Source organism: Citrus sinensis, chromosome 6 (assembly GCF_022201045.2).
Source record: "Citrus sinensis cultivar Valencia sweet orange chromosome 6, DVS_A1.0, whole genome shotgun sequence".
In the NCBI taxonomy this organism is placed as follows: Eukaryota; Viridiplantae; Streptophyta; class Magnoliopsida; order Sapindales; family Rutaceae; genus Citrus; species Citrus sinensis.
The window spans coordinates 20172881-20188096 of record NC_068561.1 but is presented as its reverse complement, the minus strand read 5'-3'; the positions used below and the strand labels follow the sequence as shown (position 1 = coordinate 20188096).

Sequence of the window (15216 nt, the reverse complement as noted above, 5' to 3'; positions counted from 1 at the left end):
TGTGAGATTGTAACAAATTATTAAAAAATATTTAATGAATTATTGTTATAATTATTATTTTATATTTTAATTATAGTGATTATTTATTCAAAAAGTATTATTATTATTAATTACTGTCTATAGTATATTATTAACTAATTGTAAATTTTTTAATTAATTAACCTAATAATATGCTAATTAATTATAATAATTATATCAATAATTATTATAAAAATATATTAACTAATAATAATATTAATTATTTAATTATAACAATATATTAATTATTGTGATTATTTATTTAAAAATTATAATTATTAATAATAATATATTAATTAACAGTAATAATTATATTAACTAATTAATAATAATATAACAATAAATTATAATATATTAATTAATTAATTATAATAATATATTAATTAATAATATATTAATTAATTATAAATAAAGTTAAAATAGTCATTTTTACTTTTGAGAAGGCAAAATGGTTAATCCTTTTTAATGGGTGGGAACTCATTCTGACCCCCTCCCGTGAGAGTTGAGAACGAGTCACTCATTTTTCATTCTCAAGTTATGGTGGGTCTAGGATTCCCATTCTAATTTTCGACTCTATTTTACTAAGCAAACACGGTCAGTAATTTCAATTTCGGATTGCGGTCCCCTACTCCCCGGAGTAAACGCGCCATAAGTCCCAATCAAACCATATCCACCAACTAAGTTTACCAACCGTAATCATTCCCGTTTCAAATTAGACGCTCATATCCAAATCCTCATTTTCTCAGTACCATTGCAACAACTCCTCTTGCTCTCAATACTTAGGTATGTACTGTTCCTCCTAAACTGGAACTTTTTCCTTCTTGGGCACTTATTATTAACACTCTTGTTATGTGGGTTATGTATCTTTTGCTGGGTAGGTAGATAGTTTTTCCAATTTTTAGCTTCTGTTTCGCTTTGATTTGTCCAGATTATGCTTTATTCTGTCAAAATACACAAATGGGTTCACATTGGAATTGGGATAATCGGCATACGCACATACACTGTTCGATGAAATGATGCTGGAGTACTATGTTTTTTTAAAAAAAAAAATTGGGTAGGTACATTGTTGTTAGCATTGTAATATGCTAAAACTCTGTGTCTTCATATTTCCACTCTGTCCGTCTCTGGGTATGAAAAAGGAAAATCATTAGAAATAGGATTGTCTGATTATTGGGCTAGTATTTTAAACATGAATTATCTGTTCAGAAGTTGTACTTCCTGCTGGGTTTCTTGTCCTGCTTTGACCTTGAGCTTTGGCTAAAGAATTTTTTGTGCCGAAGTTTGTGAACATCTTGTTACTATAATTTATGGGTATGTTTAGGACTGAGGTTCTGTGACTTTAATGGAATCACCAGCTATCAAGTTAAATTGAGTATTAGCCTAAAAGTATAAGTGGTTGTTTAACAAACACTTCAGTTGCTGTGTGATTTCAAAGTTAAGTAGAGCTTGGCAGCCCCAACATATCCTGAAAGACATTATTTTAAAAGAATAACAATAATTTCGATTGGCCGACCATGACTTCTTTGAAAGTTGGATTTCTTTATTCCATCTTATGATGCAAGTTTGACCCCTTGCGGGCAAACAGTATTTGTTTTATTGCTCTGTTATGTTGCTTCCTAGTTCATGACAATTTATTTGATAATATGTTATCCATGAAGCATGCCATTTAGTAGAGATTTAGGAAGCGGTTTTAGAAGAGATGTTGACAATTGTTTGTTCGAAGAACATGGGATTTCGCTAATTTTAATCTTTTCATCATTGCAACAACCTCTATGATTTTTTTTTTTTTTTTCAATTTAAATGTTAGAGAATGTCTTCCTGCTTCCTGAGCATGAATGTGGTTCACCTGACTCTATCCCTCTTCACATCTTTGTTTGATGCTTGTTACATTTCAGCTAGCCTTTTTGGGTTAACTAGTAATTCTGCTCTTTGCCGGCAGCTACTATGGAAGATATTGAGATAATGAAGGGAGATAAACTTATATTAAGGGGATTGAGGTTCCATGGTTTCCATGGTGTGAAGAAAGAAGAAAGGACACTAGGCCAGAAGTTTGTGGTAGATGTAGATGCCTGGATGGATCTTCGCAAAGCTGGTAAAACTGACCTTCTGGCAGATACTATTAGTTATACTGCAATTTACAGGTGGGCAAAACTTTTACACCACTGTTTATAGAACTGAAATTGGCTGGGTAGATATATCTTCAAATACCAGTCATTGCCAATTATCTCTGTGGTTTTGTAACTGTATGCCTTGTTTTCACTAGGCTTCTTTTTAACCCTGAACGAACAGGATAGTTAAGGAAATAATGGAAGGACCACCGCATAACCTGCTCGAGTCAGTGGCTGAACTCATCGCATCCACCACTCTGACAAAGTACCCTCAAATATCGGCTGTTCGAGTGAAAGTGGGGAAGCCTCATGTTGCCGTTGAAGGCTCTCTTGATTACTTGGGTATTGAGATCCTCAGACACAGAAGTGTTGATGCACCAAATTGCTGAGCATGGTGCATAACATTTACGTGTTGTATGTCTACATCAAGCATTGATGATCTCAGTCTTCTTTTTTCGTTCAATTTTTTTTTGGGGGTTGCCAAAACGTTAAGTTGGTAAAAAATTCAAATATAGCTATATTTGAATGCGTGCGAATTAATATTATAAATAAGTAGTTATTGTCTTTTCCTTTTCTTCTCTATCTTAAGATAGTAATTTATTTTCACTTTTTATTCATTTGTTTTTTTTTTTTGTTTTTTTGTTTTTGGGATCATTCGTTAATTAAAAACCACTTTGGCTTCCAAAACAAACTCTCAAGAATTTTAAACTATTCCTGAAGAACGAAGGTATGGCTGATTAAAATGAAAATTAATTAATAAAACTAAGCATTTCATAAATTTCATTATATAAATAATTTTTTTTTTTTAAAAAAAAGAACACTTATAATGAATTATTAACATAACCTTAACATCCAAGGATTCGTAGTTCAACATAAAACCTAAAGAAAGCAGACGTGGGCTCTGCTAAGGGTAATTAATTAATTATTATTTATTTGGTATTGGTTCCCCAAAGTGTTGAGTGTTGTTAATTTGTATTGCAGTGAATCAAATTGACATGTATGCACGAATCATTTTTGCCGAATCTCAGTTAGTTAATTAGGAAATGTTACGTTGATCTCAGTAATATTTCTTTAAATTTTCACCAATATTTTTTTATTTTATTTCATTTATTTCCACGGATGTTAGCACTTTCAATGAGTCATAATTTTTGGTTCCTTCAACCTCGACCTGACTCGCGCCATTCCTTGGTCCTTTCTTCCGGCTAAACATGATCAAAATTATTTATTTCCAGTGATTTTGGAATTGAAAAAAAATATATATGTATAAAATTGATTTCGCGTTTCTTTTTTTGCCTTCCTTTGCTAATTGCTAGCAAGGGAAGATTGATCCCTCCTCAGGTGGTAGTACGAACAACTTTAAAAAGGTTTAATACAGTAAAATGAAATAAAATTGTGAAATAAACCATTAAAAAGGTATTCATACGGTTAGCAAAAGAGCGCACGTCCATTTTACCACCAAAGAAATTATTCCTTTCATCATGACAGTTAAAAAAGGATGCGTCTTTCCGTCCTCCCTTTTAATATTACATCCCGGAGATCAAAACCAAATGCAACCTTTTGAAAACTACATTTGCCATTATCTATTACACTAAACAAAGTTATTTTCAGTCCTTGCTTTTCTCCCTTCTGGCATTTGGTAGCAAGTTTCTACAAGATCATTTCTACTAAAATGCAAAGGCACATGTAAATAAGTGTCAAATACTTCCCATGAAAACTTTTCCAGAAATCGTGGATGAAAACAAAAGAATATCTTTGGCTCATGAATTCATACTTGGTTCACGATTGCTGCTTTTGCCTCTGCGGTTCCATATTGGAGTGGTCTCAATAAGCTGATGAGGTACAAGCCGCTGTTCCCGCTTAGTAAGCTTGCGGAACTTGTGGACTCTCAGCCTGGCTATTTGTGCCTCCTCTTCAGCAGTCAGTTCCCTCACTACAATGGTCAAACGGCACTCTGGCCTTACTTTAATTCCACTTCTTCCCTTAGAATGGTAACTAACCCTCTTCTTGAAAAATCCCTTCCCAACAAATGCCTCGGCTGTGACCAATAGATGCAGAGTAAGAAAATCAAAATAAACTATTCAGAGGAAGTTCATTTGCATTAACTTACCAACCAGGAGACGATCTGGATCCAACCCATGATTGTGCGTAGCATTTGCTCTGGCAGAGTGAATAACCTGCACTTCACAGATTTAATTTGTACATTGCGGTTCTTAAGAAACGAATATTCTCCTTCTATATTTTGTTCTTCCTTTTAAATCATCAGACCACTTCCATAAGTACATTGAAAAAGGAGGCTATTCTCATATCAAGTCTTATTCACCCATTTTGTTCAGTAGGTAATTACACTACTGGTTTCCATGTGTTGATGATACCCACCAGACTAAAATGCAATAACTTTATTTCACATCACTTAATGAAACCAGAAACTTTCAAATAAATTAAAAAAAAAAAAATTTAAACGACAACAGGTAAATGACTGAATCACCTGGTAGACAGTTTTTGCAGCTCGCTTTATGGTCACTTGTAACTGCAATAATGCATCTTCAACACGCATGCCACGTACTAATGCAGCAACCAAGTTGATCTTTTTAGGACTCTATACAAGAAAGTGGACAAAACTTGATCAGGTGGTGCACAATTGATAACATTATTACACAAAAGAGCATGCAATTGAGATGCATAACCAAAAGAAAAACAGCCAAATGCTATAGATCCAATAATGCTTATTTTTGTTGGGTTAAACCATCTGATATACTGATGGATCACCACCTAAAAATTCAGAAGTGAGGAATTTGGTCAAATGATACGTCTTCCCTTCTTCCTCAAATCTAATGGTACTGAAAAGGAAATTGAGGGGGAAGTCGTAACAACATTTTCTAAGCCAGTCGTCAAATTTCATGCTCAAATCAGAAAAATGATGAAGCAAAATTTCCCATAATTTCTTTTATGTTTATACCTGCTTTATGCCCTTTAGTACAGCTTGAACTTTTGCAGGTTTAGAGACGACCTTCTGGTCATCAGCTTTTCCACTTTCTATTGCCAACAATGGAGATGAAACAGGAGTTTCATCTGATGAATTTGCCAGTAACTTCCTAGTACTGGAAATGCCCTATAATAAAAGATCAGACAATTATGACATTAAACCCAGAGAAAGATTAAATTAAAATGTATGCAGTTCAGATCTTGAAGACGAAACCCATTATCTTAATAAACAACAGTAGTTACAAAATCCCACTTATACTTCAACTCATTTTGCCAGCAAAATCAACATACAAGTCTTCCATATGGAAGGATGATTTGAATCAACAATTTAGAGATACATTAAAGTGACGTTGAAGCATCTCCCCATCAATATACAGGCGTAGCCAATTTCATTACTGGAAACTGTGTACTGATGAAAGCTTGCAGCCAATGCATTGATGAGTAATTCAAAACTTCGGAGAAGAGTTTTATAAAGCGGTAAATCATTATTTTTCTTCCAATACATGATGTTTGTGAATATTAATTTATAAATACGCCCATGTGCATTAAATTAGGCCAGCCATGTGTGAAAAGACACTGAATCTACTTTAAGATTGCATATATTTACACCTTATATTAGAGTACATTTCGGGTCTCTTGTTGTGTTTCATTGTAAAAGCAGACCTTGCATTACTGAAAATCTTTCAATTTTATACAAAGTATCTGAAAATCTTTCAAATTTATACAAAGCATCATATAAAAATGGAGAGGAACAGTAAGTATTACCAACTGCTGCAGATACTGATATAAAGGCCTTGAGATGTTAGTAGAGGGTGACGTCCAGAGATTTTGTATATGTAGTAACTGACCTGTGAAATCATAAATTTCATTTAACCCTCAAATTCAGGTTACCACTTGTAATCAGCACATTGAAAAGCATGGAAATAAAGATAAAAGTTCAAGAAGAAAAACAATAAGAGCACTTTAAAACCTAAAAGTTTCTAGTTAATCTTTCTCCATAACTACCAGTAGTAGCTCATTGCAACAAATTTACATCTTAGACTCACCATGCAAAAGAGAGGACTGTAACCGAGAACTATAAAAGTTTGCAGATGCAGTGTAATTATGTCCCAGTATTTTTCCCACTTGACAAAGAACAGGCTGCAAATGTCTCTGCCAGCCCACCATGACTTCAAAAGCTAATTTCGCAAAGGAATATCCCGCTATAATAGATCAAATTATCTAACAGAAAAATTAACATTATTAGATTGAGAAATTAAACCAAAAATTGAAGTAGCATATAAAAAGAATTACAGATGGGAACTGGGTGGGACTAATATTACAAGTATTGGGTTGGCAATTTGCGGGCTAGGGCCGGGCTTTTTTAAGCCCAGGCCCATGTTATTCCAAGCCCTCTAAAAGCCTGTCCAAATTTGAGCGGGCTGGACCTAGGCTGGGCAAGGGCCAGGCTTGTGCTTTCATGATTTTTAATTTTTTTTTAAACTTAAATTAAAGTTGATTACCTAATACACAATATTCCAATACACAAAATATTAAGAAATAAGAATACAACATAATAAATTATAAATTCTAATACTGAAAAAAAAAACTAATCCAATATTTGTGGGGGCTTCTTCCTTATACTATAGTTAAGATATTAGATTAATATAATTATATCACCAAATATGTCGGCTTGTTCTAATCTCTAATATCATCTAAAAAGTTCTATACTATAAAAGAATTTCTAACAATACAGAACATTTTCTACACCATAATCTGATAAAATTTTTCTAATAAAATAGATAATTTTTTTACACCATAATCTCATAGTATTTTTCTAATAATTAATTTATACATAATTTCATAATATTTTCCGAACAATACAAAACATTTTCTAAACCATAATCTCATAATATTCTACAATACAAAATTTCTCAATAATTCAACCATAATGTCATGATATCCTACCCTGAGTTACTGATGGCTTGTTGATTCGGGTCGCCTGGGCACTGGTTCGGGTCGTGGTCGCCTGGGTTTGCCGCTGCTGCACCGCCGCACGGGTTAGCTACTGCTGTGGGTTCGAGTGGCTGCTAATACGTTGCGCGGCTGGAGCTCCTGGGTTGCTGCAGCGTCGCGTACTGCACTCGCGTGGCTGCGTCCCTCGAGCTCAATCGACGATAGATGAACGATAGTGGCTGTAATCGTCGGTTCGCTGTGAGTTAATGAAGGTGGCTACCGGCGGCTGCTTTTTGTTGCTTGATTGCTTCACTTGGTATGGGTGGGTGAGTGTAATTCATGGGAGAGAGGTAGAGAGCAATGCGAGCGGCTGAGTGAGGGAAGAATTTTAGGGATTTAGGTTTCGGCTACTTTGTTTTTTTTTTTTTTTTGATTTTTTAGTTTTTTTTTTCAATTTTAATTTTTTGTTTTTATATATTATAAAGCTTTTTTTTCTTTAAACAAAAAAACATATGCATTATACATATAAAGCCTGGGTTTAAGTCCGGGCTCTACGAGGCCCTTAAGGCCCATGATACATGGGCTTTATGTTTTGTGAGCCATTATCCATATTTTATCACACGGGCTGGGCTTAGGCTGGGCTTTTCTGCCAATCCTACAAGTATAAAGTCGAGCTTGGAGTTAAACGAAGCACTGTATAGCAAACAGATGAAAATTACACCATTCTTTTGAAAATCCTATACTTTCTATGACCAAAAAAGTTAAAGATGCAAACAACCGAATCATCAAAGAGATATTTTATTAAACTCATCAACAGTCTCGCAAATATGGTTGCAGACCTTTTTTATATGATAACCCTAGGGCGGGCAGCATCCGGTCCGGTTGGGTTCTGGAATCAATTTCGGTTTCGGCTCGGTTTGATTTTGTTCGGTTCTTTTCACTTTGTACATTGCATTTGCACTTCACTATTATCTGGAAGTTAGTGAAATGCTGCCGCTCTACTGATCTTTAAACCATTTTTATTTCTTGGTAATGGTGGTTTTCATGACATCTGAAAAGAGTTAAATAAAAAAAATAAGAAATATTGATTCATTCGGAACCCAACAAAATTCTTAGAAACAGAAAAAATACAAATTATTTAACATACTCGGCAATACAATAAGTCTAATTGCCTGAGTTAATAACATCACGACAATTCCTTCAATAACAAATTCAAAGCTGGCAAAAATACACTAACAGCTGCCAAAATCAAACCATCTTTTTTTTTTCTTTTTTTTTTTTGCAGTTTTCCCCCAAACACATTAACAGTAGAAATTAGCAACTAACAACTCACAATCTAATAGCTGCTATAAAACTTAATTCAGGGAACAATAAAATAACATAAAAGATAGTCAATAGTCAGCACAACTCACTGGCACGAAGGAAACGGCTGGTTCAAGCGACAAATGGCGACGGCTGAGACGACGAGCTGCTACAGGGATGGGGGCAACAACTTACTCCGACGGGCTAACTGCAGCGAGACGGTGGCTGCGTGGTGTTGTGAGAGGAGCGGCTGTCGGCTGCGTATATGGTGTGAGTGTTAGACAGTGAGGGTGTAACTTGTGGGAGGCGAGTGTGAGGAATTGATTTAAGATTCAGGGTTCTTTTCTGTCGTCTATTTTAATTATTTATAGTTTTTTGTTTAGATCTTTTTTTAATTTCAAATGAAAGAACCTATGGATTGGTTGATTTGGTTGGGTTTTGAGCCGGGCAAATGCAAACTCATTCGGTTCGGTTAAATTATTGTTGTTGTTGTTGTTGTTGTTGTTTGGGAGGAACTACGAGTGTAAATATGAGCCAATGGAATGTCAACGCGTGACATTAGTAAGATTAAATCAATGAAACCAAACAACTAAATCAAAAAGGTAGGGAAGCTTAATGTCACGGGCCGCTAAAATTTGCCACCAACAGAAGTTAAATCCACACGCATAGGTTTACTTAACAAAAGTCCACCTCGAAGTAAAATACACTTAAAATTAGGATGCGCTTAGCACTAAAAGCGGGATGCACTTAGAAGAGGAATGCGTTTCGAAACGGGCCGCCAACACAACTGGTCAATTGTGGCGAGCTTAGCGACCATCCAAGCCTGCCCCGAATTCTAGAACTCTCTACAAAATGTATATAAGCTAGAAGTTCTTAGGTTTCTCCACATAAGCTCCTAGGATATTTATGGAAGTTGCTAGGAAGTTTCCTCCCCTAACACTCCAACACCTTTAAATAAGGGTGAGCCCCTCATTTGCCCACCAACCACACCACACACACAAACACACCAACACACACACAAGCTCTCTAGCTCTCTTGTAAAAGCTTTCTAGTATATTATTTTTAGTGTGCAATAAAATATACTTTAACCACTTTTCTCTAGCATTTTCCGCAAGCGTTCTTGCTTCGCTAGTTTGAGAAGTGTTTTACGCTTATTTAGCGACTTGTGTGCTAAAAGTCGCCTAAGTGCCGCACGGGTTATTGCACAATAAAACTCATCTCATAACATTAAGCCAAACTAGGATATAAGTTTTCCTTGGGGAGGATAGCTTTAATAAAAATATACAATTAAGGGGCAAAATTGGAATTCATGTATTTAATGGTTAAGGTTACGCGTGAGCAGTACGTGCCTTTGTATACTAAATTAAAAATATCTTACTTTTACTAAATATAAAGAACCAATAAAGGAGAAGAGGCCAAAAAAGAAAAGGAAAAGGACAACTGTCACCTTAGCTTTCCCCTGTAGGGGTCTAAAAACTAGAATGACTAATGGCTCGAGGAGAGGCCATATGTAAAAAGTAAGGAGCAAGAGGGTGTCTATTGATTTTTTTTTTTTTTTTTTTGTCTCCCCTGAAGCACATCACCATCTCGGGACCACAATTACAATCTCCAAAATACTCTCACCTGAGGGAGGAAAACCGAATCAACTAGCACCACATGTCTAGAATTACGAAAAGACCCTCCGGCATACTCCTAAAATGCTCAAGACATGCTCTCCAATGGTAATCAACTTTGATTCAACCAAAAACATTGCTATCACTCTCTTCCTCAAAGGATACACAAATCATTTTTGTCATTTTTTATCAGCTTCAAGGTCTAATTTCGACCTTGAGGCAATCCCTTATTGCTCAAAGTCTTACTTAGGCGTCGGAATGCGATTGTCGGCACCGCCTGCTCCACCTCTAACGTATAAACGTTTGTGTGTGCTTTGATTTGCAGGATATGCCAAGATCAAGTTATGGTGGTTCTTAGTCTTATTTTGATCACTTATTTCTCCTTTTACCATCCCTCATCTTATCTATAACACCTCCAAACATAACAAGGAAGCCTCTCTCCTTTCAATATCCATCCCTTCTCACTATTTTATTGTTTTATTTGGGGTCATCCAAAATCTCAATAAAACAATTATTATTTATTTTTATTTTTTGCTTTTTCGTCCAAGTTGAAAACTAAATTGCCCATATCCACTTCAAGGTAGACAAACGTGATAGCTAGTTCAATTAGTGCCATCTTAATTAGGATGCACTGTAAATTAAAATGATGGAAATTACCTTATATTTTATTTATCTCTTAAATAGCATTTAGTTAATTTAATTAAGTAATATTTCTTTTTTTTTTTTATAACTGAGTAATATTTTTATTTATTCTTCAAAGTCTAAATTATTAATATTATCAAGTCCCCACATTGTCATGAGTAGTGCTACACCCTCCGAATTTTTTATCTAAGAAATCTATCCTAAATAATGTGATATTCATTAATTTGTTAGTGAGATAATACAATTAATTTATTTGAATTTTTTAACGAATTACTAATTATTCAATTAATGATTACCGTAAAGAGGAGACTTTACAGGTAACATGTCTTTGGCTACCATTATTGACTCTCAAAAATTGTTTGTGCTTATGCATGGCTAAGGTTTGTTTCCTGTGTTTGCTTGTACAGAGACTCAAATAGAAGGCAGCGTTTAGGAATCCAGATGAATTTTACTTAAAAATGATCAAAACGAAAACTGTTGATGGAGTGCGTAGACTAGAGTAACTTTACTATCACATTGCTTTTGCTTTTGGTTATTTTTTTCTTCTCCTTTATAAAACATGATAGACTACTCAGTTGTACTCATGTTCTTTTAGGAGTGAGGCACACAAGTACACTGTGCTGAAGACAGTTTTGCATGTGTTATCAAAACATCCATTTTCATTTTTAAGGCAAAAATATTGTTACTTGAATCAAGCATAGAGTGCTTGAATGATGGTGTTGCAGGCAAGTATTAGTTGATTGGGGCACGTGCAGAGCCATTACTTAGAAGTATGGAGTTTGGTGGGCAATAAACGTAAAGATTACGTCAACCTTATTTTTTAATTTGTTTTGAGTGTGTGTAGTTGGTAAGAGCGAGTCCAAAACTTTCTTGATTGCTTTGGATATTATTTCCTTGTTTCTTGGATTTAGTTAGCAAATTCTTGTATTTAAATTTCAATTGATTATTGAATAAAAATCATTAAAAGAACTCAGAATAAGACTTGAGTCTTACGGAGGAGATTGACCCCTCGAAGTGTCATTACTCTTAATTTTCTTTTTCTTTGCAAAGTTAATTCCACACAAAACCAAAGTGATTGTAACAGATGGTTACTTTATAACATCTGAATTGTTATTATTCTTCTGTGGTGATTATGTTCCCCTTTATATTTTCATTGTATATACTGAGCTGGAATTTACGTGATTTATAAATATTATCACAATGCATTTTTCGTAAATTCTTGTTGATCTGGAGTGTTTTTCGGTGTATTTAGTGGTCTGGTGTTATCAGTGCTTTGTCTCGCTTACTATATCCTTTTTTCTTTTTCCTTTTCGCTCCCCCCTTCACCCAGTATTTGCTTGAACACCCTAAATATATAATTTGCAGATCCTTGTGTATTTTATTTGAATTTTTAATGAATTTTTGGATTGTTTTTATCCTTTTCTTATTGTATTCCATGCAGACAAGAGGTAAAAGAGATAAAGTCTCAATCTGGACGTAAACATAGCCTGCGTCTGACGACATTCCTGATCACATTATTTTCCACAGCCTGAAGTTGCACTTGTGTCCAAATTTTTATGAGTATTTCCAATTTTAAATGCTAATTAAAATTGCGGTCCCCACTAGAAACAGAGTCCACAGTTAGGGTTGGGTTGTTCCAAGAGTAAGATAAAGCACTAAGAACTTGTACAGAGTAGGAACCTTATGCAGAAACTAAGGTAAGATTGGGTTGAGTTGAGTTCTGGGCAAGAGGATAAGAAGAAACTTGCATAAGGTTCCTGCTCTGTACTTATCTAAAAGAGCTTCGCAACTGAAAATGGCAGGTGCATCAAAAAAGGCCCATTCCTTACCATACAAACTGGTAGACACCCAGCTATATATTTTTGGGTGAAAAAGTGTGTCTTCAGTTGCTTGCATTTGGTTGTGTGTAGTGGGCCTTTTCCTGCAATGATAATATGAAGGGAGGTTTTAGTTGAAAGGTTCGTACCTTACAGCTTAAACTACCATATATAGCTGGTTTGTATGAATGGGAAAAATTTTTAAAAAATATATATGGATCTATTTTTTTTTTTTCAATGTACATACTTTAAACCACCATTGCAGCCTAAGATTAAGAGTGAGGGGAAAAAGAAATGTCATTTTTTGTTGTGATGCTCTTTTCACGCAAGTATGAGTACATCCTGATGGCATATAGATCCTGTTTTGTGATCTTCCTTCCATCAATTTTGTTTCTGAACCTCCCGTCCCCCACACACAAGTAGACCCTGAGGATAAAATCCGAAGTGCTGGCTAAGCAGTGCCTGAGGATCAAATTAGATAGGACTTAGGAAGAGTGGGACAAAGGTACTTTATTAGTTAATGCTTCGTCTGCTAGTTTCCCTTGATAATTTTGGTGACATAAAGTTCGTGTAAGGATTGTGCATGCATGTGGTGACAATTCAGCTAGCTTCGTTAATGGAAGAAATGGGCCTTTTTTGATAATTTGTCTCTAGTTATTGCCCTCAGACAACAATTATAAGTCTTGTCTTAGTGTGGCAGTTTGAACTTTGAAGCTTTGCTGGGTTGATACCTATTCATTCTGAAAAGTCAACCAAGTAATTGTATTTCTTCATTAAAATGACTGTAGTTCCTTTTTTTGGCTGCAAATGCGTAAATATCTTCATATTGATTGGTGGGCCCATTTTGCTTCCCCTTTTGTGGGGTAGTAATAATATATGTATATATTTTCCATTTGCAGGAAGGCTGCTGCTTCCTACAGAGAACTAGAAGCGAGGAAAAAGAAAGTCCAGGAGTTGGAAAATTGTATATGGATATGGCATTGCGGAAGGAATTACAGGTACAAAACGATCACTTTCTGCAAACTGCTTACCTGTTTGAAATTGGAATTGAAGTGTTATAATTTTTAAACTACAAATCTTATATAAAAAAAAATTATAATTAAAAAATAAAAATTAATAATATATTATAAATATAAAATTTTAATAAAATTATTAAAGATATAATAAATTTTTTATTATATACGTAAAAAAAATATATCAATATATTTTTTAAAATACAATAGTTAATATTTAATAAATACTTTAATATTATATTTTTATGTAACTTTAATCTTAAACGCAGTATGTACGTGGCGCGGTCAGAGCGGAAGCTGTAAAGAGGCGTACAATTCAAAGGTATGGCCGATTAGGCTCCATTCAACTTGTTGTCTTACGGAAGAAATTTTTGAAATTTTCGTCGGTTAGGCTTAAAGTCATGTGTCAAAGCGTAATTACGACGGCGTAGTTTGAATGGAAGATTTTATCAGTCCGATGAAAATTGCCATTGCTTTAAGACAATTTATTTAGTCGTGGCTTTTTTACTTTTATAAAATATAATGGTTTATAGTTTTTTTTTTCATGGTAATTTTCGTGTATAGTGTTCCTATAACTCACGTTTTCTATTGGAAAATGGAAATAAAATAAAAATGATTAGTGTTAAATGTATTTTATTTATGAAATTAAAATTTCTGTAGCTGCATTAAATTGGCGGCCATGCAGCAAGTTTTGTAATTGATACGGGAAAGGTACGGCTATCCACCCACTTTAATTTCAGTCCTTGACCCCTGCCCTAGGCCCCATGTGTAATAATTGTCAGTAAAATGAAATAAATAAATAAATAAATATTATAATTGTTTTTTAATTGACCAAATTAAAAAAAGCAATAATAAAAGAAAAAAATTAATATTACTCTAAAAAAAATTTCCAACCACAAAACTCATGTCAACTTTTAAAACTTTTTTTGGGTCTTTAAAAGAGAAAAAAAGAAAAAAAAAAAAGGTCAATGAAGATGGCAAAAAACGTGGTTGACGGGTTGATTTTAAAAACTTAACAAATCTTTTTTTAAAAAAAAAAAACTTAACAAATAATAATGAAATTTTGAAGTGATGGTACAAATACTACTAAATTTTGTAAGTCATGGTACAAGCAATGGAGCCAAACCAAAAATCTCAGTCTCAGAATCGTATCTCATTAAATTTTTGGGCCACGCACTCATTTAATATAATTTTGATGATATTGAAATATAATCTTGAATCGATGAGTCGGCGCAGAAGAAATATTGGATTGATTTTTGCCGATTTGGTGAAATTTTTCATTCATTATTGGATTAAAGTCCGGCAGTACGAGCGCGTGTTGCGATCTCGTTTAATGACGCGTGGGAGCGAATCAGGCACGCTTAAGACAAACGCGTCATCACCGATGCTCTCGACGGGACAACCGATGTAAGAGCCCCACGTGTCCTGTTTCAAAAAGCAAATACCATAGAAATCATCTTTCCCTTCTCTTCACGAACTCTCACGCAGCGAATCTATATTTACTTTGTCACCTAGCTCCTTAAACTTTTATATATTATGAAATAGTAACATAATTTCATCTATTTTTTATTGATCTACTTAATAATAATATCACGATTTTTTTTTGGGTAATTACTCTTTATAACTCTTAATTTTTTTTGATAATTATGTTACAATATATTAATAATATAGTCTATTAAGATTTTAAATTGATACAATTATAATATGACATAAAAATCTATTGAATATAGTTTAAAAAATCTACTTAAATAGCAATGAAATTTATCCTATTTTAAAACATTTACAT

At 34.1% G+C, this 15216-nt stretch overlaps 2 protein-coding genes and 1 long non-coding RNA gene across 4 annotated transcripts; 2 read left to right on the top strand and 1 right to left on the bottom strand.

The window, feature by feature from the left end:
• Nucleotides 1-513: 513 nt before the first annotated feature.
• LOC102607659 (dihydroneopterin aldolase 1) lies at nucleotides 514-2700 on the top strand. 2 transcript variants are annotated; one of them, XM_006481561.4, is made up of 3 exons: nucleotides 514-801; nucleotides 1914-2159; nucleotides 2308-2700. In XM_006481561.4, exons 2-3 carry the CDS (start codon nucleotides 1963-1965, stop codon nucleotides 2513-2515), a joined length of 405 nt encoding a protein of 134 aa, XP_006481624.1. In that variant the 5' UTR covers nucleotides 514-801; nucleotides 1914-1962; the 3' UTR covers nucleotides 2516-2700. The 2 variants fall into 2 exon arrangements, with proteins under 2 accessions (XP_006481624.1, XP_006481623.1); XM_006481560.4 differs by having other exon boundaries at nucleotides 516-801; nucleotides 1958-2159.
• Nucleotides 2701-3551: 851 nt separating this feature from the next.
• On the bottom strand, nucleotides 3552-8720 carry LOC102608144 (uncharacterized). The gene is made up of 9 exons (XM_052443460.1): nucleotides 8456-8720; nucleotides 7883-8094; nucleotides 7056-7698; nucleotides 6155-6329; nucleotides 5874-5956; nucleotides 5083-5235; nucleotides 4612-4722; nucleotides 4234-4300; nucleotides 3552-4161 (listed from the first exon to the last, which is right to left on the bottom strand). The coding sequence occupies exons 4-9, from the start codon at nucleotides 6273-6275 to the stop codon at nucleotides 3884-3886; spliced, it is 813 nt and encodes a 270-aa protein (XP_052299420.1). The 5' UTR covers nucleotides 6276-6329; nucleotides 7056-7698; nucleotides 7883-8094; nucleotides 8456-8720; the 3' UTR covers nucleotides 3552-3883.
• Nucleotides 8721-9903: 1183 nt separating this feature from the next.
• On the top strand, nucleotides 9904-14980 carry LOC102608824 (uncharacterized). Its single transcript, XR_371033.4, has 3 exons — nucleotides 9904-12558; nucleotides 13317-13415; nucleotides 13700-14980. It is a non-coding gene; the product is annotated as an uncharacterized LOC102608824 (long non-coding RNA).
• The last annotated feature ends 236 nt before the right edge of the window (nucleotides 14981-15216 follow it).